This window comes from Poecilia formosa, unplaced genomic scaffold (assembly GCF_000485575.1).
Source record: "Poecilia formosa unplaced genomic scaffold, Poecilia_formosa-5.1.2 Scaffold15, whole genome shotgun sequence".
Lineage (NCBI taxonomy): Eukaryota > Metazoa > Chordata > Actinopteri > Cyprinodontiformes > Poeciliidae > Poecilia > Poecilia formosa.
In genome coordinates, this window is record NW_006799954.1 from 391407 (window position 1) to 411994 (window position 20588).

Below are 20588 nucleotides of genomic sequence, written 5' to 3' on the forward strand. Positions count from 1 at the left end.
TTGTCTGTCTTTTGTAACCCCAGACAAAATGAAAACATGGTAAAATATCATGTGGTTTTTGCTGCCTGTCTGAATCCATAGTTTAACACAAACGCACAAATGATACAAACAAAATCTTATTTTAGACCTCCTGAAACATCTTGTTTCTTGACCAGTTTATTTATTTATTTATTAGCTTTTTTCTTCAAGCATGATCTTCCTTCATTGCGCCAGTCAGGCGTTTTGATTTTACGCCACAAGATGGCGACAAAATAACAAGGCATTTTGCTGCGGGAAGCTCCTTTCAGGAATGTGACTGTATTAAACAACTGAATGCTATAACCAAGAAACTTTTGTGATTCAAACTGGCCCCGAAAATCTAAAAAACAAAATAAATAAAATAAAATAAAAATTCTGAATAATCAAATAATTGGGAGACCACTTTGACGACCGAATGAATGCTTCGTTTGTAAATGTGACTGTATTTGTTATGGCAACTAAAACATGTTGGGAATTGTGCTTACTTTTTCGCATCAAAATAACAGAAGATAGTTGTGAAAAAAGAAAAAAGGCACAGTTCTTTTGTCTGACCTGGGAGGTCAGTTAAGATGTTAATTTCCAGGATATTACATATCAAATGGGCGGAGAACTGAAGACGTTTCCTCTGAGCTTGGAAGCTGACAATGACAGAGTCCGTCCGACAGAGCAACATGACACATTCTGGCTATTTTATATGGATTTTCATCTCCTCATGGGGTAAGCAAAATTTCTTTCTTTATTTCTTATATTCTTTGTGTCTTTTCTTCTTTCTTTCTTTCTTTCTTTTCTCCTTTCTTTCCTTCTCTCTCTCTTTCTTTCTTCCTTTCTTTCTTCCCTTATTTTTTCTTCCTTTCTTTCTTCCTTTTTTCTTTCTTCCCTTCTTTATATTTTTCTTTCTTTCTTTTCTTCCGCTGTAAAATACCATCTCTGGTACTCCTAGGTATAATTGCCGGTAATGTGAAGAATTTGCCTCATGTGATAAAGTACCAAACAGCGACACCTCAGAGGTTGCAGGGCATGCCTCTTCCAAACGATGTTGCTGCTGCACACAAGGTAACAAACTTTACATCCTGCCCAACAAGTACCTTTTAAAATGTCCCCATCTTGCGCTAAACACACTGTTTCTTCACTTTTTGTTATTTTATGAAGAAATACCCAGATGTAGTTCAGTACTCTTTTAGTATTGCTGGGAAAAACCACACTCTGCACCTGGAGAAGAACAAGTAAGAATACTTTAAATCTCTCTAAGTCTATTCTTGCTTTCTTTTCTTTTTGTTGTTTGTTTTCTTTCTTTTTTGTTCTTCTTCTTCTTAAATCTATTACTAATCATTTATAAATTGTCACCTTTTCAGAGGTCTTGTTGGGAAAAGTTTTACTGTGACCTACAATTCTGATCAAGGTACCCAAGTTTCAACTACCTCTGACCATGAGGTATGTCCATTTCCTGCTTGCTATTTGCATTTTATTTGGTAAACTTGAATTATAGGACAAAGTTCTTATTTTGGCTTGGCTTAATAAGCAGCAGAAAATTATGCAACACTTTACAGAGAGAGAGAGAAAGAGAGAGTTTGGCCTGGCACTGAATTCTGTCACAGCTTGTCTCTGCTAAATATAAGAGAAAGCCTTTTTATCAAAGGCAGATCCTTGACTGTTCTTACAATTCTAGGCCACACTGATCTGTACATCCCAAGCCTTCTATCGCAACCATCTTTATTATCACAAAGAAATCAGATGACGTGTACATTTCTCATCATCAAAGTTCCGCATTGTGAGGAAGATGTATTTCTTTAGAAAAGGAATTGACATATTTGTACATTTCCTGTCTTACTCCAATCCTATGACTCATTTACGTGGTGCAAAATCACATTTTCTAGCACAGTTTTTTTTTTAATTCAATAATTCTTTAACATTAATAGGAACTCAATTCCTTTTTAGGACCACTGCTACTACCATGGACATGTTGTGGGAGTGGAGGACTCCTCTGCCAGCATTGGGTTGTGCTCAGGAATGAAGTAAGCAAAAATGTTGTTCTTAGATCTTAGCAGCACCAGATGTCTGCTTAAGGAGGGGCAGATTTCACTGAGCAGCTGTGGCACATTGGTCAGTGTGTCTAATTCAACGTGAAGAATGGACTCTCAAGACATCCTGCGACAAGAAAATGCTTAATTTCACATTTTTCCATATTCATTATGAAATTAATTAATTAATTAATTAATTTGTTTATACATGTATGTTTCCCCCCCATTTTTGTAAATTTTTTATGCAAATGAAGACTAAATATGGGCACACAATATCAAAAAAAAAAAATCAGAGCTAAAAATATAAAACATTTTTTTTGTTTAAAAGCTTGAAAACAACAGCTTCTAATGTTTCTCTTTTGACATAAATACTTTAATAAATGTGATGAGTGGGATTCCTTCAGTTTCTGCACCTTCACTCTTATAACCTGAATTATTTGCAAACGACCGAGCTGGTCTTTTCTGAATAGAGAGAAGAAAAAGTAACAGCCTTCTATTAGCAAGATAATCAGCATCGCCCAGCAACAGGACGGGGAGAGGCAAGTCTGCAGTACTCTGTGCTGTGTAAAGACAGATAGAGTATTTTTTTTTCTGGGATCTCACTAGGCCCAGGCCTATAGGAAAGTAAAAATCTAAGGGATGGCTGTCACATGGCATTATTTCAGTCATGACCAGATAGATTCGCAGCACTTCATCCTTCTTGCTCTCATCTACAGAGGGTTCATTGCTCTCCAAGACCAGATGTACCTCATTGAACCCCTGCCTGGTGAGACGACTGGACAGCAGGACGAAGCTCACAGTGACAACAATCTACATGCCGTCTACAACTACAAACACCTGAGGAGGAAGAGGAGCTCCTGTTCCCATGGAAACACAACCACTTTCTATGACCATGGAGCTCGTCCGTCTGGGCTATTCCAGCTTGGCAGTCTGGTGAGGACGTCGCACGAACACATTCACGGATTATGTGGATTTACACAGCTAATAATTCATGGTGCAGACAGCTTCAGACATTGTGCATCTTTCAAACGCATAAAAAAATATATATATTACAAGTTACATTCAATAAAACACATGCAGATAAAATTATCTTAAACCAGAAAATCATCCTACATTTTACAAAGATCACAGAAATCTGACAAAATAATAAATAACTTTTGGCTTTTTTTGCATTTGCACCAAAAGTCTGTTGTTTTATTAACTATAAATCTGGAAAAAAGAAAAGAAAAGTAACTTAAGCAATTAAATACAAAAATTATTACAATTTTCATTGTTTTGTTCATGTCTTCTATGTTTTATGTCACTTAGACAAGCAGAGCCCAGACCAGAGACCATAAAGCCAAACCCAGGACTGTGGAACTGGCAGTAGTGGTGGACAACACAGAGGTTTGATTAATTTTATTCTTTGACTCAATATTACAATATTATTCTATCAGTGAAAGTACGGAAGGAGATAGTTGTTTGCAAAACGTGTTTGAATTCTTCTTCTAGTACAAGAAGTATGGTAGCACAAAAGCAGTGGAGGCCAGAGTGCTTGAAGTAGCAAACCATGTGGACAAGGTATGTTTATTTCACTGTAGCTTGAAACAGAAAGATAACGAGTTTTTGGTCTTTTACATATATCTCTACTTTTAGTTTGGGAAAACGTGCAGGAAACTGTTCTCATATTTTATTAATTCATAACTAAAATATAACTGGAAGTAAAAGTTCTCTCACTACCATTAACTGTGAGTCCTCACACCCAAGTTGAAAACATTCACACATATCCCCTCAGCAGCGACTTTCTGTTGCTTCCGCAACTCGTTGCATTAAGTGTTCGGACACACGTTCGCATTTAGTAAAATTTGCGACTCACTGCAGATTCTACTCTGCTGTTGCAGTTGTATCGCCCCGTGGGTGTTCGGGTGATGTTGGTCGGCCTGCATGTGTGGTCGTACAAAGATGAGATCGAGGTCAGCACCAACCCCGAGGTCACTCTCGGTCGGTTTCTTGAGTGGCGCCAGCGGCACCTCCTGCCAAGGACCAAACACGACAACGCACAGTTCATCACGTAAGACGCTATGAATTTAAAACTGCAACTAAAAAGAACTGATGTTCGCGCTGTTGGAGTGTTTACCTAAATATTCCCCTCTCCCCTCATCTTCGATCAGAGGTGTGGACTTTGAGGGCTCCACTGTCGGATTAGCTAACACTAATGCAATGTGCACCTCGAACTCTGGAGCTGTCAATGAGGTAATAAATTATAACATGCTGAAAAAAAGTTCACTTTGTAAAAATTTTGAAAATTAAGTGATTATGATTAAGAATTCTATGGTATCAGTGTTTACATACCGAAATGCATTTGTCTTCACAGGATCATAACACCAATTCAATTGGAGTGGCCTCCACCATAGCACATGAGATGGGTCACAACCTGGGTTTGTCCCACGATACAGAGAACTGTGTCTGCGGCTCCCTGGCATCAAAGAAAGGCTGCATCATGGCTGAAAGTGTTGGGTAAGCTCAAACAAGCCTCGCAAAATAATTCATATCCCTTTAACTTTTTCAAATGGGATTTTATGTGATAATCCAAGTCAACATAGTGCATTTTTTTTAAGTAAATGAAAAGTTAAGCAGGTAAAGTTAGTTTCACTTAACACCCTATATCTTCAATACTTAAGTGCGGAAATAAAGTTTTTTCTATTGATTTTTATATTTAACTTCTCTTTCCACAGCCTCGTGTATCCCAAGCAGTTCAGCAGCTGCAGTCAACAGCAGCTCAGCAGGTTCCTCGAGGAGATCAATCCTGCTTGTCTGCTTGATATTCCTTCCGCCGATCGCATCTATGGAGGCCCAGTATGTGGAAATGCCTTCTTAGAGCCTGGAGAGGAGTGCGACTGTGGCACTGTGGAGGTTTGTTCACGCTCAAAAGGTAGACGTTTGCGTATCGCTTGAAAGCACACACAGGAAGCTGATTTGGAAATTGTGTCTTGACAGGAATGCAAGAATCCCTGCTGCAACGCAACAACCTGCAAACTGAATGCAGGAGCTGAGTGCGCAGAAGGACAGTGCTGCCACAAATGCCAAGTAAGTACTACTCACTGAGCCTACTACTCGCTAGATGAGGAGTCAGACTGATGCTAATTATGTAACTGTATATCTAGACACAGAATGACTATTCCGTCTGGCAGGTTTTGTGTGAGTGGATGTATTTGACTAGTCAGTATATCACCATCTGTGTTTCTGTCCGCACTACAGCTGAAGCCGACAGGCAGCATCTGCCGCCCAAAAGCCGGAGACTGTGACCTGGCAGAATACTGCACGGGCCTTTCTGCTGCCTGTCCCACTGATGCGTTCACCCAAAACGGCCGGCCGTGCAACCGTGGAAGAGGATACTGCTACAACGGGCAGTGTCCATCTCGGCAAGATCACTGCAAGAGACTTTGGGGACCAGGTGAAATACTTCTATTAGTTTGTTTTACGAGTTCTTTCGCCCCAATATTTGAACACTTCCCTTACTTTCTGCATTTTCACGGATCTGTTTAGATGCTGAAGTCGCCGTAGACGCTTGCTTCTCTAAGTATGGAACCTGCAGAAGGACACTGTTCAATCAAAAATGTTCCAGTCGGTATGTAACTAAAAGCCACATTGAAGAAAATGTTTTATGCAATCTTCTTTTTTTAAGTTTTTGTTGTGGTTGCTTTGGGGTTTCAGAGATCAATCGTGTGGAAAGCTTTTCTGTTCTGGAGGTTGGGACTTTCCCATAACATCCAGGAAGTCCCTTTACCAAGTAGGAAACAGAATAAATTGCAATGAGGCAACCATGAACCCCGAAGACAACTACCCGTCCGATCTGGGCATGGTGCCTACTGGTACCAGGTGTGGCAACAATATGGTGAGATAATAGTTTTTAACGGTTAAAATAACCAAAATCCTTGTCATTACAAACCCACGGGACCTAATGTTTTTGTAATGTCTCTATCAGGTATGCTACAATCAAAAATGTGAAGATATCAAAAGCATCAAAGCATATGGAACAAATGACTGTTCGTCCAAATGTAACAACCATGGGGTGAGTGCCTATGTAAAACTGTCAAGGTCATAAACCAAGGTGCGGTGCCATCTGTCATTTTCCCAGGCTTTCCTTTGTAACTGGAGCATCAGTGCACAGCGCAGTGGCCACGCTTACAAACATAGTGGAAGCAAAGCCTGCAGGTCCAATCAATCGGGTTTATGTAACGATTATTCCAGGGAAGGGGAGCGGGCACTGTATTTTGATTGCAGTGGCTGGGAGACTTAAAGTGGCACCCTACGGAGGAATTTAAAAGCAATGCATGGTAAAACTTTCTGGCAGCAGTTATATTAGACATTGCAATTTGTATTACAATTCTGACCAACATTGTCTCTCTGATGCACATGAGTGTCAGCCATTTCTCGTAAAAACTTAATATTATGGCGCCTTGGAGTTATTATGCAAGTCTCAGTTTTCTCCACAGAACCAGTCTGTGTTTACCTCCTGAGGGTTTAACTGCACTACAGCGATCTAACTGGTGTTCCCAAGACATAACCCTCAAAACTCTTTGGACCCGCATATAAATCGTCGTCCTACAATAAGATGTTGCTTGCATTTTATAAGTGAAAAGATTTTCTGCTGGTGAACTTTCCTTTAAATCTACACAGTAAGAATGGCAGGGTTAAATTAACACCCACAGTGTTAATTTTAACACCAACAAAGTTTTAATTTTAACACTAACAAAGTGTTTATATGTGTCCAAGTCAGCTGGTGTTAGAGTAACACTTTTGAAAGTGTTACAAGTTTAACACCCAAATTCGCGTTAAATTAACACCAGACATTGTTAACATTCAACAATGCTAGGTGTCATATCAACATTACAACAGTGTTGGTGTTAAAATGTAGTGTTAAAAGTAACACAACTGTAGTGTTAATTGCAAAACATAATGTGGTGTTAAAAAGGTAAATGATTGACACCCTATGGTGTCAATCAAAGTGAAAAAATATTCAAAACAAGACATAATTAAGAGTTTAACTTTTATTAAACCCATTTCTGTGTTACAGACCTTCAACGCACAGCTCATACAAGACAGCAGCACGGCACAATAATATCAGATCAGAGACACAAACAATAGCAAACATCATCCAAAATCTCTACTCAAATGATCATCAAAATACTTTAGCAGCGACAAGGAATACCTTATCATCTGTGATTATGAAATGAGTTGAACATTTTTTTTTTGTGCTGAGCCTTACAAATATAACATGTTGGCATATTCCAAGTGTCAGTTCTCACTCTGATTTCCTTGACTCTGGGGCTCTCCTTTGTTGTTAAGATTCAGATCTGCCTGTGTGTCTTTCCACAAAGCTCAGCCATGTTTCTTGGAAAGTTGATCTTTGTTGTAAAAATGTAAAGCTATGCATGTTAAAAATGCTTTTTGGCTCCTGCCTAAAGTCCTGTGAGAGCATAGTTACGCTGCTAACTGTGGGATCTCTGATAGGTATGCAACCATGAGAGTAAATGTCACTGCGATCCAGGCTGGGCTCCGCCTTTCTGTGCTGTACAGCAGTCAGAGCTGACTGAAGGTATTGTTATTATGCTTTTCTATCCCATGTGAATCTGCCTCTTTAAATGCTTGACCTTTTTAGGACTCTTATTTTGCACATGACTGTTTCTTACATGATTTAATATTCATAGACTCTACAACAGTCTGTCCTCATGAGCAAAAACAAACGGTGAATTAATTCAATTTCCCCCATTAGTCCACACAAATGACATTACTTTGAATTTTTGTCTCCAGGAGAGATGATGTATGTTGTTTCTCAGACGTCATCATAACCGGTTGTGTATTGGTGTGTGTGTGTGTGTGTGCGTGTGCGTGTGTGTGTGTGTGTGTGTGTCTAGAGTCAGGCCTGGCTATTGTCATTGTGTCAGTGATCGTTGGCTTAATTCTCCTGCTGGTCATTCTTATTGGGAGTCTGACGTGCTTCCTCAGAAAAAGGACACCGACAAAAAGGTGAGACAGAAGTTTACCTCTTTAAGTTAGCTTTTCTTAACACTTATGTCTTTGATTTGATCTCATTTGTGTTTTCTTTATAGGTTTCTTCCAGTGACCTCTGGACAATCCAACCCAGTTTTTCAGTCAAGCACCAGGAGAGGCAGCTCTCGCCTCGGGTCCACTCACATCAGCCAGCCTACGTTTGTGGAGTCGTCTGTTTCTCAGCCCTGTAAACCTCTGTTCTCCGCTGCTGTCAAACCACAGACTGGAGCTCTGAAGCCCTGCAGGGCAGCTCCAGCGGTAAGCCCAAAGCCTCAACACCCAGCTGCAGTTACACCCCGAGACTACATATGTTTTGACTTACATCGTCTATGAGACATCACACTGAATATTACCATTAGTGGTTATGGGTACAAATTTAAGGCTGCCAACTGAGGCCAAAGGGAAAACATAATAATGGTTTTACTTCTTTTTCTTCTGTTTCTTCAATTTTCAGCCTCCAGAGAAGGAACCAGTTGCATCTCATTTATCCAAGGTTCACCAGGTAATCTGAGTTTCTCTTTTTGCCCTTTTGTCGATTGTAGTCATGGGCAAGGTTTCTGCATGTCATTCCTGCTGTTTAAAGCATGTGAGCATGTTGCAGAAGCTAAAATAACAGCATCATGTTCCATTCTTTTTAAAGTAACTCTGATTTTAAAAAGTTGGAAAATTATGAGAAACCTAGACAAATAACCCAAGTAATTCGCCAGCTTTATTTAAATACCTTAAAAACTGTAAAGCCATGATTGTTGTGATGTACAACAAATTATATTTTCTGCCCCTTTGGTGTTGCAAGAGTTAAATAAATGTTTCTTTTATAGGTTGCAAGGACATTCATGCAGCCACCAAATGTTTCAAAGCTGCCAATTTATTCCGAGGTGAATCAACACAATAGCATTTCAAAGTACTAATTGCCAAATAAAACTGATTGCCCACAAAAAATGAGTGTGACAATAGTTTCAGTTTCCTGAGGTTGTCTTTTGTTGTTGACAGAATAAGCCCCTGCCACCTTCTAGACCACTACCCCCACTTGCATCAAAACCAGTAAGTGACGCAAGTACTCTTATTTACATTCATGAATTGCATTGTTCTTGTATTTTGTTTTAATAATTAACATTCTGCCGCTAAGAACATGAAGCCAAAACCTCCCATGCCTCCGCTGAAGCCGAAGCCCTCTCCAGTCCAGTCTGCCCTGCCACATTCTCAGCTGGTATGTAGTCACAAAGCAGACAGAGTGAATAAGACTTTCCAACCTCTGACATAGCTGCTATTGCCATCCAGACATCCCTAAATGTTATAAAAGGCATGCACGTTTATACAGAGATCTGTGGCTCTTGGCATTGCCCCAGCATAGCAGTGTAATGAATAAGCAGTGGCTCACTGTCGGAGTCGTCTCGGGTCTTAATAACTGGGACTGCTGCTCTGTGAATTAAACAGGAGGACATGTTTGGATAAAGAAGACTGAAGGCCGCTTATCTAAACTGAGTGTGTTAACTGTTTATTCGTGTGTTTTTTTTTTTTTTTTTCAGCTTGGTAGGAGAGCTCCCTTAATGCCCCCCAGCAGGCCGAGATGACAGTGGGAATAATTCACACTGTTGTAAATACTGACATTCTCTGGCAGAGACGCTGAGGGACCAATAAGATCCTCCTTGGAGACGTTCATCTGTTTTACATGTCGGGGAAAAAGACCCACAGGGAGACGTGCGTAATGAAACCAGGAATGTTACAGTCTCCCCGTGGATGACCTGTTATCTGCGTCCTGCTCATGCCAGTCTTCAGCTGGTGTACCTGAAGCAATGTTTGACAAAACTTAGCTTAAGTGCTTAACGGATGACAAATGGCACTGCTGCTATGATGATGACTGATTTAGTATTATAGGGAAATTATTCACTGTGTTGGGTTTTCTCCAGTTTTTGTAAGTCGCCTGCACTATCAATGTTTGTTTACACATACCTTGGATGAGACTAAGCATGGTTGCACATATTCTGTTTTCAGACGCTGGGATAAGATGTTAATCTGCATAGTTAGAGAACAAAAAAATCAAAATCAAAATACTGTTGCAACAATCTCTGGAGATAATGAGGGATGTTATAAGATAAAAAAAAACATGTATGTACAGGGAAATGATCAGATTCCTCATGTTTCATGTACTTGACTGCATTTCTGGCACATGATCTAAACTGAGAGGAAATGTTACAAAGAATGTAAACACTCTCTGGCGTACTAAATTGGTAGTTAGTTCGAATTTGGTTCTGGTACTTTTATACTTTTTTTAAATAATAATATGAATCACAGAGACACGCTGGCTGACGAGAACAATAAAAACTGTCAAAACTCCTCTGGCAGATTTTACATTAAGCAGAAGTTTACATCATTTTGTGTTTCATTTTTATGTATCTTTTTTTTCTTCTTTTTCCTTTTTTTATGTTTTATATTTTTAAGGAATTGTTTGATTTGCCCCACTGTTAACCAATTTATTGGTCATTTATGTAATTTTTTTGTACTTTTGATTCTGTTTGTGGGCTTTTGTGGTTGTTTTTATTTTTCAAATGGTCACTTTTATGTCTATTTATGTTTTTATTACTGAGAGTGGTGTGTGGCTGCCCAATGAAAGCTGTTAAGTGTTTTTTTTCTTTTTTGTGCATTACTTTAAATTGTTTTTCCCTTTTGCTTTATTTTTATTTGTTGTGTTTTATGATCTTCTTTTGACATTTCATCCTGGTATTTGCGTCTATCATGTGGGTTTTATATTACAGCATGAGTAGTAGAGGAGTTATAACTCCACAAGCTGCTCTGTATTGTGCCATTCAGCACTATCATTGGCACTTTATTCATTGTATAGCTTTTCGTTATAATTTAAGTTTCTTTTTTTTTTTTAATCAAAATTAAAAGATATATTCTTGCGTCATGATTGTAATTCTTAAATATATTTCGCAATTGTCTGCAACCACGGTGATGGAAAGATTGTGCCTTCATTTGTATTCCGTCTAAATAAATCACGCAAACTATTTATTCCTTTGTGTTTTCATTCAGAAGCCATTTTATTGGTTCAACAGTGGTTACCTAGCAACCTCTGAAACAAACACGTTAGCGGAGAGCTAACTTGCTAATTGTTTTACGCTCAGAGATTCGCATTGTTCTGGTAATGGCTCATGAGCTAAGCAATGAGGAAGAGCGAGATACCCTTGAATGGATAGATAAAATACCTTTCTCCAGGCCCAAAAAACACATCAACAGGGACTTCAGTGATGGAGGTAGATCTTGTCTTGTGTCTGTAAATGCTTGCCGATTGTTTACTCAGTTTGTCAATGTCAGTTTGTGTTTTTATTTACTCGGGTACTCTGTGTATCTCTACATGCTGGACCCTCCTGCAGTGATGGTTGCGGAGATTGTCAAGTATTATTTCCCAAAGATTGTTGACATTCACAACTATATTACTTCCTGCAAAAAGCAGCAGAAACTCAGCAACTGGAGCCTTCTCAACAAGTAAGACAATCCGCAACTTTGTATTTTATTACATCTGATTCCTGGGAATTATTGGAACCTGCCATAGCAATGCATTCATATTGGTGCATTCATATTTTATTTATCAGTTAAGATCCTGTTTACTTTTTTCGATCATTATCTACTTCTACTACGTTCAACTAATTGTGCTAATTCATATATCAAAACGTTCTGCTTTTTCTGGACATTATTGCTATGTTTGTTTGGGTTTTTTTTTTTGCTAAACTTCACTATTTTACTTTTTTAAATATTTATGCTTTTGTGCAAATTTCAGCCCCTTTGAAATACATTGAAATTCTACAAAATTCCACCCACAACTTGCTACTTCTGGCTACTTCAACCTTGAAACTCCATTCATTTTTTAAACAAGTCACAGGACTTTAAACTACATTCAAATGTCTCGGCTATCTGAATATGAAGCCGGAATTTAATTGATCATCGATTAAACTGCTCTGATCAAATCCAAAACATGAAGCATGAATATAAAATTGTAAATGTGTTTTATAAGAGCTGATTCTTCAAAAGTGAAAAAAATAAATAAATAAATAAAACAAGTTTTACCTATTTTTACAAATCATAAAAAAAGACGGAGAGCTTGGTTTTCAGTGAGTGGACTGGTTTTCTATGCAATGCAAATACTAAACTAAATCTTTTGTCTGGGCCTTTTCATCAAGTCATCAGAAAACACTGACATACACCCACTCACCCACATCCTGGTAACTGGAGTTACACACAGCCAAGTACAAATTTATGAGCCCCGACTGTAAACATAGCTGTCCCTGTGGGCTCATTAGTAAATTGCATGCCGTTTGCTTTTGACTTTTTTTTTTTTTTTTTTTTGTAGTAGAAACATATGTTTGTCTGTATGGTCAGGAGGGTGTTTTCCAAGCTGGACTTTTATATCACAGAGGAAATGGTGGAGAAGATTGTTTCAAGCACTCCTGGGACGATACTACCAGTGCTGTTTTTCCTGAAGAAAAAGTTAGACAAGAAACTGTTGCAAACAACCAACAGTAGACCAGTTTGTATTTGCACATAAAAACTTTAAGTCACATTTTGTTCAAAACTTTAATGTGGGAGCGAATATAAATTTCTGTGGTCTATTTTATTTATTTTTTTATTTTTATCTCCTTCCTACGTAGGATTACGTTGGCAGCGGGAACCAGGAGAAACCGTTTTCAGGTACTATGTTAAAGCTTCTATACCATCATTAATGTGGTTTTCATGGGAGCGAATCATCACAAGACGTTGATGAAGAAAAATTACGAAACTATCATAAGGTTGATGACAAAAATGCAATTGCACAAGCTAAAGTGCTGATTTCAAGCAAAGTGTGATGACTTTGCTGACTTCCTGAATGCCATAAATGCAGGATTTAAAATGTTAACGGGGTATGTTGTGGAAAATGTTAGCTGACAATGCCCAAAATTTTTCTATTTCAGTCTTTTTGGTCTGAAAAGTGTAATTTTAGACTTTCTAGTGTGGTGCTGTACTCGGCTTAGCTCAAAGTTTATTTATGGAGCTCTTGTAAAAACAATGGATGTTGACTAAACGGCTGAACAAGTCAATAAAAGCAAATAATCATTACACTGCTTGTAATGATCGTTACAAGCAGTGTTTACTCTTCACAAATGATGTGGCTAAATGAAAAAGAAATTACTTTTAAAAATATATAAAAGTAAAGAATAATATCACTTAGAGTCCAACTCAGGCTTAAAAACTCGTTTTACAGGTTTTAAACTAACAAGACATTTTTTAAAATATAAATATTCAGAATAATATCTGCTCCTTATGAACATCAGTAATGTCTACTTCACTGTATGTAAAGTAAATATTTATTGTATGTATTCAGGCTCTAGAGATGTAAAAGCATGGGATACTCTCTCCAGATCTTTGAGAGAGCGATAACCTTTGACCTTTGGGTCTGAGTTGGTAAAAGCTTGACATAATGACAGAGGCCACTTGCTTATAAAATTTAAAACCCCTGTCAAAAGTCACGCTAGCAATTTTGACATCTGAGAAGAGAAAATGATAAAAGGTCCCTGAGAGAGAACGTAGCTGGACCTGAACAAATATAAAAAATTTTGCTTTTACTTTGACTGCTTTTACTTCTCAGTATTTGTTTTGGACATTATCAGAATAAATTGCTAAAATTGATAGAATGTTATTTTTATTAACTCAAGTGGAAATAAAATATGTAAAAAACAACAAAAAAAAAGAGCATATTAAGACCCACTGGGTCATAAAAAGGAGAACTCCCAGTATAAAAAATAAACACACTATTGATTTTTAGTGTCTTTATTTTACATGACAATTCAAATAAAACCAACACAGCTACAACCAAGCTTGGCTGTAGTTTTCTACTGTAGCTTACACTTAATTTAATATACTGATAAAGCAAACAGCTCCTCGTCACTGGTGATCACATATCACCTTGTGAAATAAAGTAAGAAAAAGTTTTGCAACAAAAAACATTTCCTAAAAAAATTATGGAAAGAGAAGGGAAACATGATTTAAAAATAATAGATATATTAAAAAAAAAATCAAGATTAAGAAAAATATATATTTTAAGAGACTTTTTTTATGTTGAGCTGACAAAACAGTACAATCCGTTTTTCTGTGTTTCTACAAACTCTTTACCAACTTCCATCACTGCGGTTTCTAGCACTGTCGTGATTTTTAAATCTATTGTCTTGCCTGTCCTGAAATCACTGGTCATCCTGACAGCGCCCCCCCATATAGCAGCTGCCTCCTTGGAAGACATCAGACCAAAGTCTGATTAGAAAACGCCACAGCGCGAGGGTGTGAATTGGGGATATGCGTCTCTTCTGTTTCCTATACTTCGTTTGCCCCAGTAAGCTCACTCTGTGAAGCTGACCTCAGACCACTGCCCCCTCCCTTTTGTACGCTCTCGCTTTCCTCTTTCATCTGCACCCATCCTCTATCAGCAAGGAGGCGTGGGGCGTGGGGCGTGGGGGGGGGTCGGGTCTCCTTATCAGCTCCCAACATCCAGATGGTCTTTATCAAGTAGTGAGAGCTCAGCACTGTTGACTGACAGATTTTCTCTTATCTGACATTGTCTCGGTTTCCTTTTGTACTCCTCATTTATTTGCTAACCTCTTTACTTTCAGATACTATGCTGACCAGATTTGTTAAATTGAATCTCTGAAGATTTTTCTGCTTTTGTTGTGTGTTTATTTTTTGTTAGATGTAGAAATTCAACAGGCTGAAGCAAGAATTGTGGCTCAGCTGGCAGAGATGAAGAGTACAGAGGCAACAGTGTATGGGAAAACTGTTACTTTGAATTGAACCTAAAAGTTTTTTTTTTTGTTTTGTTTTGGGTTTTTTTTAAATCAGTTGCTCTACTTGTGACGACAATGAGAATAAACCAACATTTGATTTGTTCACTTTTTAAATCACAAAGGAACCCGCAACCAGTGACATTTTTCACAGAGATGAACCTTTCAGCAATCCGGCAAGTCATGCTGGAAAAAGAACTTCAGGTGCAGGAACTTCAGGAAATTGTGAAGGTACACTCATGCAAGCTCACTTCAATTCAAGCTGCTGACTGGTGAAACATCTGCAAAAACATCCATCTTCCTTTATGAAGCTCTGTGTGAGGGGAAGCTTGCTCATGTTGCTGTCCAAGTGTGTGGATGTGTGTGGATGTGTGTGTGTGTGTGATGTGTCACACCCTGTGTCAGCAGCAGTCCGTGAGTCACCACTGGCTCAGCGGATATAAATCTTTTTTTTTTCTTTTGCCACATCTGTTTAAAAAGGAAAAAAAAAAAAGCAGAATGATGACCTACATTTCCAACTTCTCCTTCTAGTTCATGCCTCTTTAGATAAACTACCTCCAGACTGACATTGCCCCCTCTCTCTCTCTCTCTCTCTCTCTCTCTCTCTCTTTTTCTCTCTGTGTCTGTTTTCTTGTACTTAGATCCTCCAGTTGAAAGTGAGCAAGTTGGAGGAGCTGGTTCATTTGAAGGACAAGCGCATTGAACATCTGACATGTTTTCCAGAGACGTACATTACTAAACTACAGCTGCCCGATTAAAAAGCAACTCGCATTCACACGCGGATCTGGCATTTTGCTGTCTTCTTTTCTTGTTGAAGAAGATAGCAAGAAAACTTTGGAGTTCAATCATTACAGTTGTGTTTTTTCTGGAATATATACTTATAATCCTGAAGATGAATGAGTATCAATATGTTGATTATGTTAAAAGGTATTTGTTTTAAGATGTAATTAATAAAGAACAACTACATATAAGTCCTTCCTTTGATTCTATATTATGAACTCGTTTGGCTCTAAATTATGATAAATTTTTTTTTTGAAAATATACAAGTTATTAGATATATGGAAAGATGAATTGACCTGTTATAAATGTCTTTATTTTCATTTACATTTCATTTTCATTTATTTATATTTCTTGATTTTACATTCAGTAATTTATTTCAATGTAATTTCACCCCGGATGTGTGAGCAAGCGGATCTTGAACCTTCGACAGGAAAGCACCCTTAGGCAAACTAGTTTTAGCTGTAGGTTTGCTTGAGTCACTTTCTAATTAAACTGTCATTTTCAAGAAAACAGTACCTAAGTGTGAAAATGATCCAAAGATAGAACACAGTTCTTATTGACGTCCTTTTTAGAGTTCTGTGATGAACTTTCAGAATGAATCAGTTCACTGACCAGAGATGACCAAATATAGTCAAGTGTTCCTCATCCTGCAGTCTAAAAACAAACTTTTTCTTTCAATTGAAAAATATGGTTTACCTTCTTTTCTAATGGCTTTTATCCAATTAACATTATACTGGACAGCCAGGTTAGCTTCTGATCTTCACTGTAGAATATGAATTATAATACCATGGTAAACTATTGAGCTGTTTATGTAAGATAGTTAGTTAAACACATAACTATTAGTTCTGATTTGTGTGTGTTTGAATCGGTGTCATTACAGAAAGCACATGATAATCAATCTGATTTGCTGGTATTAGTAAACGCCACACGAGGGTCAGAGGGAGATTCTCAGAAACTGATGTCCTGCAGTAAAAACAGAAAATGAATAGCAAATTTTTGTATGCTGCTAGCTACACAAAAATTTTAAAATAGAAAAAGAAAATCATGATAGACGTGTTTATATTTGCAACAGAAACAGAAGAAATATTCCTGCTGCTGATGAAATTATATAAGTTGTCCTTTTTAATATTATTACACCTGTTTACGTCAGTACTCTTTACAAAGGAACACCAGTATCACAAGCTGATAATATCTGGGTGAATAGTTTTGCTGGCTTTGAGAATCACAATCGTGAAGGTGGCTGCTTATACAGCCACTCATATGGCTTGCTAATTTCAATTTTAAATGGTTATTTTCATAAAAGTGATTTTCATAAAAGTGATCAGTTGCGCTCCTTCAGTTTCCACAATATGATTGTTTCATGACTAGAAATGCTGTATTTTTAAAAGCGGAGAAAAGCGTTGTGGTTTTGTCACAGCCAGCTGACAAGCAGTGAGCAGAAATGAGTGGGGGAGGGGTAATAGTGTGCTATTATATGCAGATATAATAAGAATTTAAGCAGTTTTGAAGTTGCAGTACCTACAAATATGAACCAAATACCAGCTTTTACTTTGTTTGTTGCACAAACAGCTTTTATGTCTGCCAAATGATCTAAAAGAATCCATTAAGTATTTTCACACGTTACTCTAAGGTGTTGCTGCAACTGTACAGAAAGTAAGTAAACACCTCTGAACGGAGAATTTGATTTAAAACATGCCCAAAATTAAAATTAAATTACAAAAACTTGAAAAATACAAATGTACAAATGGATAGTCACAGAATATCTCTGATCTGTTGTCTAATGCCTCATGTGATGTCACCAGAGACACATTTACTTAGAGGTTTGTTTGTTTTCGGGTTTTGTTTTTTTTTTTTTTGGATTTGATCTTGATTAAATAACATTTTAAAACAAAATAAACTTACCAGGTCATATTCTAAATATGACAAACTGTAGCTACAGTTAGTTTGACTGGTTGAGAAAAGACGAGCTAGTAGCTTTAATCCGGTTTTCCAGGTTACAAGACATGGTTTGTATGAATTGTCATCATTTTCCCAAAAGAAGGCATACGTATTTTCACAGCGTTGGAGAGTAAGCAGGGGGGCTTAGATAAGAATCAGCCACACACACAAAAGTAAATTATAGAGCAGTCTTGAGTAATGTTTTGATAATTATCACAGACACAGAAAGGAGCTCTGTCGGTGAGGGATCCTGGGAAAAAGCAACAGCACACACACACAGGAAAAGAATGTGAGAAAAATCAGCAGAACAGAGCAACCATTGAAAGTGCAGTTCACTGCGGATGATTCACACTGGTATCACACTGCTTTCTCAGGGCCGGATTCGGTCTAAGATGAGGGGTCGCACCCTCATGTAACTGGGGATGGGCATGCTGGAAAGTGCCAAGGTTTGTCGTATCTTATAGGATATGACTTGGGTAGATCCGGGATAAAAGGAAGGAAAGAAAAGTGACAGGTCAGACAGGAAGCTGAAATGACCCGTCAGAGCCCTGAGAGAAAAACACGGATATCAAATGAGTAGACCACCCAAATGAATTAGCACAGCCTGTCGGACAAACAAACAGACCTTCAGTGGAGCAATGAACCAAAATGGAAGTTTATTCATATTTACTCCACTTACAGATTGGATTTCTCTCAGGAGGAAAAATAAATAGGGGTCAAACAAGAGTTAACCACAATCCCTGAGGAAGCAAGGACTCATGATTTGATTGTTAAAGGATGCCGGAGACCTCCAGAGAGCCCGAGAGGAAGCCATCACTCATCAAGCTGTTCAAAATACTTATGTTGTCTGTTTTATGAACTATATCTATACGTGATGAGTCACAGTAAACTGTACTGTGTGACACTTAAATTTCAGTGGATATAAAACACTGTACACTAAGATGCAAGTTTTTGATAACATAACATCTTTTAAGCTGTTATATAACTTAAAAGTTTAAAACATTCAAACATTTTCTTGGTTCCCATGAGGGGAAATGCTTTTTGGCTAGGGGTTATAGGTCTGTGGGTAAGAGTTAGGCTTTAGAAAATGAATGGAAGTCAATGTAAAGTTCCCACAGTGAAAAAAATGTGCGTGTGTGTGTGAAGTTAAATCAAAGGATGATTCAATGCAGCATTTAAGGATGCATATGCAACCTGATCATTGCAGCCTTTTTACATTTTTCTCTGGATCAGTTTCAGTTGAATTGTGCAGGGTGCATGTTACATTCAGAGTACAGAAAAGTCCTAAAATGGTTATTCTGGTGTAATTTGTTACATTACATAAACACCCCATTTTGACAGAGGTGTGTAAACTGTTTATGCACACATAAACCTTTTGCGGTTTATATGTGCATAAACTGCATAAGGTCATAGTTTTTTCTTGATGATGCCGCAACAATCAATAACACTTAAGGATCTTTTATCTTCATGTTTTATTGTAGACAAGTCAGAGATTTCTGCCAGCTGGTCTTTAAGAAAATTATTTAAGGCTAAGCTGTTTTTCCTCCCCTGATGCATCTCAAATGTACAGATGCTTAAAAAAAACAAAACACGTAGGCCACACCTTAGAGGATGAGTCAGTTTTTATTTGCAGCTCCTTAAAACGTGACTGTCAGACACTGTTAATACTCATATTCTTTGCATTTTGTCCTCCACAAATTAGTGGAGACACAGTGCTCACCAAGCCGCTATTTGACAGTTTTTTTAAAGAACTGCGATGAAAGATGCTAATTTATGATCCTCAAACTCTCATCTTTGGCAATTTACAGATTTAAAGTAATAGGAATGCACTGTGCCTCCATGAAAGCTTTGACACAAACAATTTAAATCCAATAACTAGATTCCAAAGAAGCTGATGTAGGAAAATGAAACGGGATCAAAAAGGAGCCAATAATCAGCAAACATTTAAAAAGCTTAAAAAAACTACTGAAGATCTCAAAATAAAGACTTTTCAGTGCTTTAAACAGGATTTACTGGCCAATGACGCAAATTGAAGTTAGCTAATGTTACAGGCTTGGTCACTTATTTCACCATAAAGTCCAGTCAGACAACATGCAGCACTGGAGGAAATTGGACAAAAAAAAAAAAAAAATCATAGATGAGTGCTTCTGATTTTAAAGACGGTATGAAGTGTCAGTGCTCTCCATTTCTCAAACATATTCAACTTCTGCATCCTTTCAAAAAATTGCATATTTTCCATACGCAGTAACCCCATAGCTGGACTATTTCTCACCAACTTCCTCTACTTGCTAAATCTTTCCTTTTTTTAAAGCACAATGTATGAGGCTGGCTGCCTTTGTTCAGCACGCTGTAAACACCATCTGCTGGCATTGAGGAGTACTACACACTGACCACCCACCCATCAACCAACCCACACACACTCACACATCAAACCAGGCCGGAGAGGTACCAAAATAGGTTTTATTTATTTATTTATTTATTTTTTTTACATAAGAACATTGTCAAAACTGGAAAACATGTTTGCATAAAAACCTTTTAAAACAAGAAGACAATGTTTCAATTTCACAGATTGTACAAAATGTTAACCAAAAAAAATGTATTTCATAAGTGAATCATACTCCTCCTTTTGCATCAACATTTGAGCCCGTCACCAAAGCAATGCAGAGCGTAGAGGTCAGGTAAACGAGCATTAGTAGTGTCCACCGCAAGCTGCGTTTTCACTCCACTAGGTGGTGCCTTTTTTTTAAGTTTATAGGACAAACTAGATGTGAATGCATCTCTGGGAGTGACCCCTTCCCCTTAATAATTAAGGCTTGAATTCTGTATAGCAAAAGATGATTAAAGTTAAAGAAGCCTAAACAGAAAGAAAAGCATACAAAAAAAAAACAACCCATTAAATTCTAGCACCAACTTGCAATATCAGCCTTTATGTTACAATGAAGCTGCTTGTTCCTGGGATTATATTAAAATTAAATTACAATAAAACTGAACAAACACAGTT

The 20588-nt window shown here is 37.7% G+C and overlaps 2 protein-coding genes and 1 long non-coding RNA gene across 3 annotated transcripts; all 3 read left to right on the forward strand.

Annotated features, from left to right (window-relative positions):
- Positions 1-559: 559 nt before the first annotated feature.
- Positions 560-11063, forward strand: adam8a (ADAM metallopeptidase domain 8a). Its single transcript, XM_007546097.2, has 25 exons — positions 560-735; positions 959-1071; positions 1168-1241; positions 1371-1449; positions 1954-2030; positions 2753-2969; positions 3345-3422; positions 3528-3596; positions 3917-4086; positions 4187-4268; positions 4390-4532; positions 4751-4928; positions 5013-5102; positions 5274-5469; positions 5562-5643; positions 5730-5910; positions 6001-6087; positions 7530-7614; positions 7934-8045; positions 8129-8327; positions 8524-8571; positions 8888-8944; positions 9060-9110; positions 9196-9276; positions 9596-11063. Exons 1-25 carry the CDS (start codon positions 663-665, stop codon positions 9638-9640), a joined length of 2667 nt encoding a protein of 888 aa, XP_007546159.1. The 5' UTR covers positions 560-662; the 3' UTR covers positions 9641-11063.
- Positions 11064-11127: 64 nt separating this feature from the next.
- Positions 11128-15649, forward strand: spef1 (sperm flagellar 1). Its single transcript, XM_007546096.2, has 7 exons — positions 11128-11320; positions 11441-11552; positions 12444-12591; positions 12713-12752; positions 14779-14851; positions 14995-15100; positions 15511-15649. Exons 1-7 carry the CDS (start codon positions 11212-11214, stop codon positions 15625-15627), a joined length of 705 nt encoding a protein of 234 aa, XP_007546158.1. The 5' UTR covers positions 11128-11211; the 3' UTR covers positions 15628-15649.
- Positions 15650-17580: 1931 nt separating this feature from the next.
- Positions 17581-19171, forward strand: LOC107835602 (uncharacterized). Its single transcript, XR_001661404.1, has 2 exons — positions 17581-17876; positions 17962-19171. It is a non-coding gene; the product is annotated as an uncharacterized LOC107835602 (long non-coding RNA).
- The last annotated feature ends 1417 nt before the right edge of the window (positions 19172-20588 follow it).

Coding starts and splice junctions, on each gene's coding strand:
- spef1 (XM_007546096.2), top strand. CDS start 11,212: ATGGCTCATGAGCTAAGCAATGAGGAAGAGCGAGATACCCTTGAATGG. Junction 12,592..12,712: donor AAACAACCAACAGTAGACCA/GTTTGTATTTGC, acceptor CTTCCTACGTAG/GATTACGTTGGCAGCGGGAA. Junction 12,753..14,778: donor CCAGGAGAAACCGTTTTCAG/GTACTATGTTAA, acceptor ATTTTTTGTTAG/ATGTAGAAATTCAACAGGCT.
- adam8a (XM_007546097.2), top strand. CDS start 663: ATGACAGAGTCCGTCCGACAGAGCAACATGACACATTCTGGCTATTTT. Junction 4,533..4,750: donor ATCATGGCTGAAAGTGTTGG/GTAAGCTCAAAC, acceptor CTCTTTCCACAG/CCTCGTGTATCCCAAGCAGT. Junction 5,103..5,273: donor AGTGCTGCCACAAATGCCAA/GTAAGTACTACT, acceptor TCCGCACTACAG/CTGAAGCCGACAGGCAGCAT.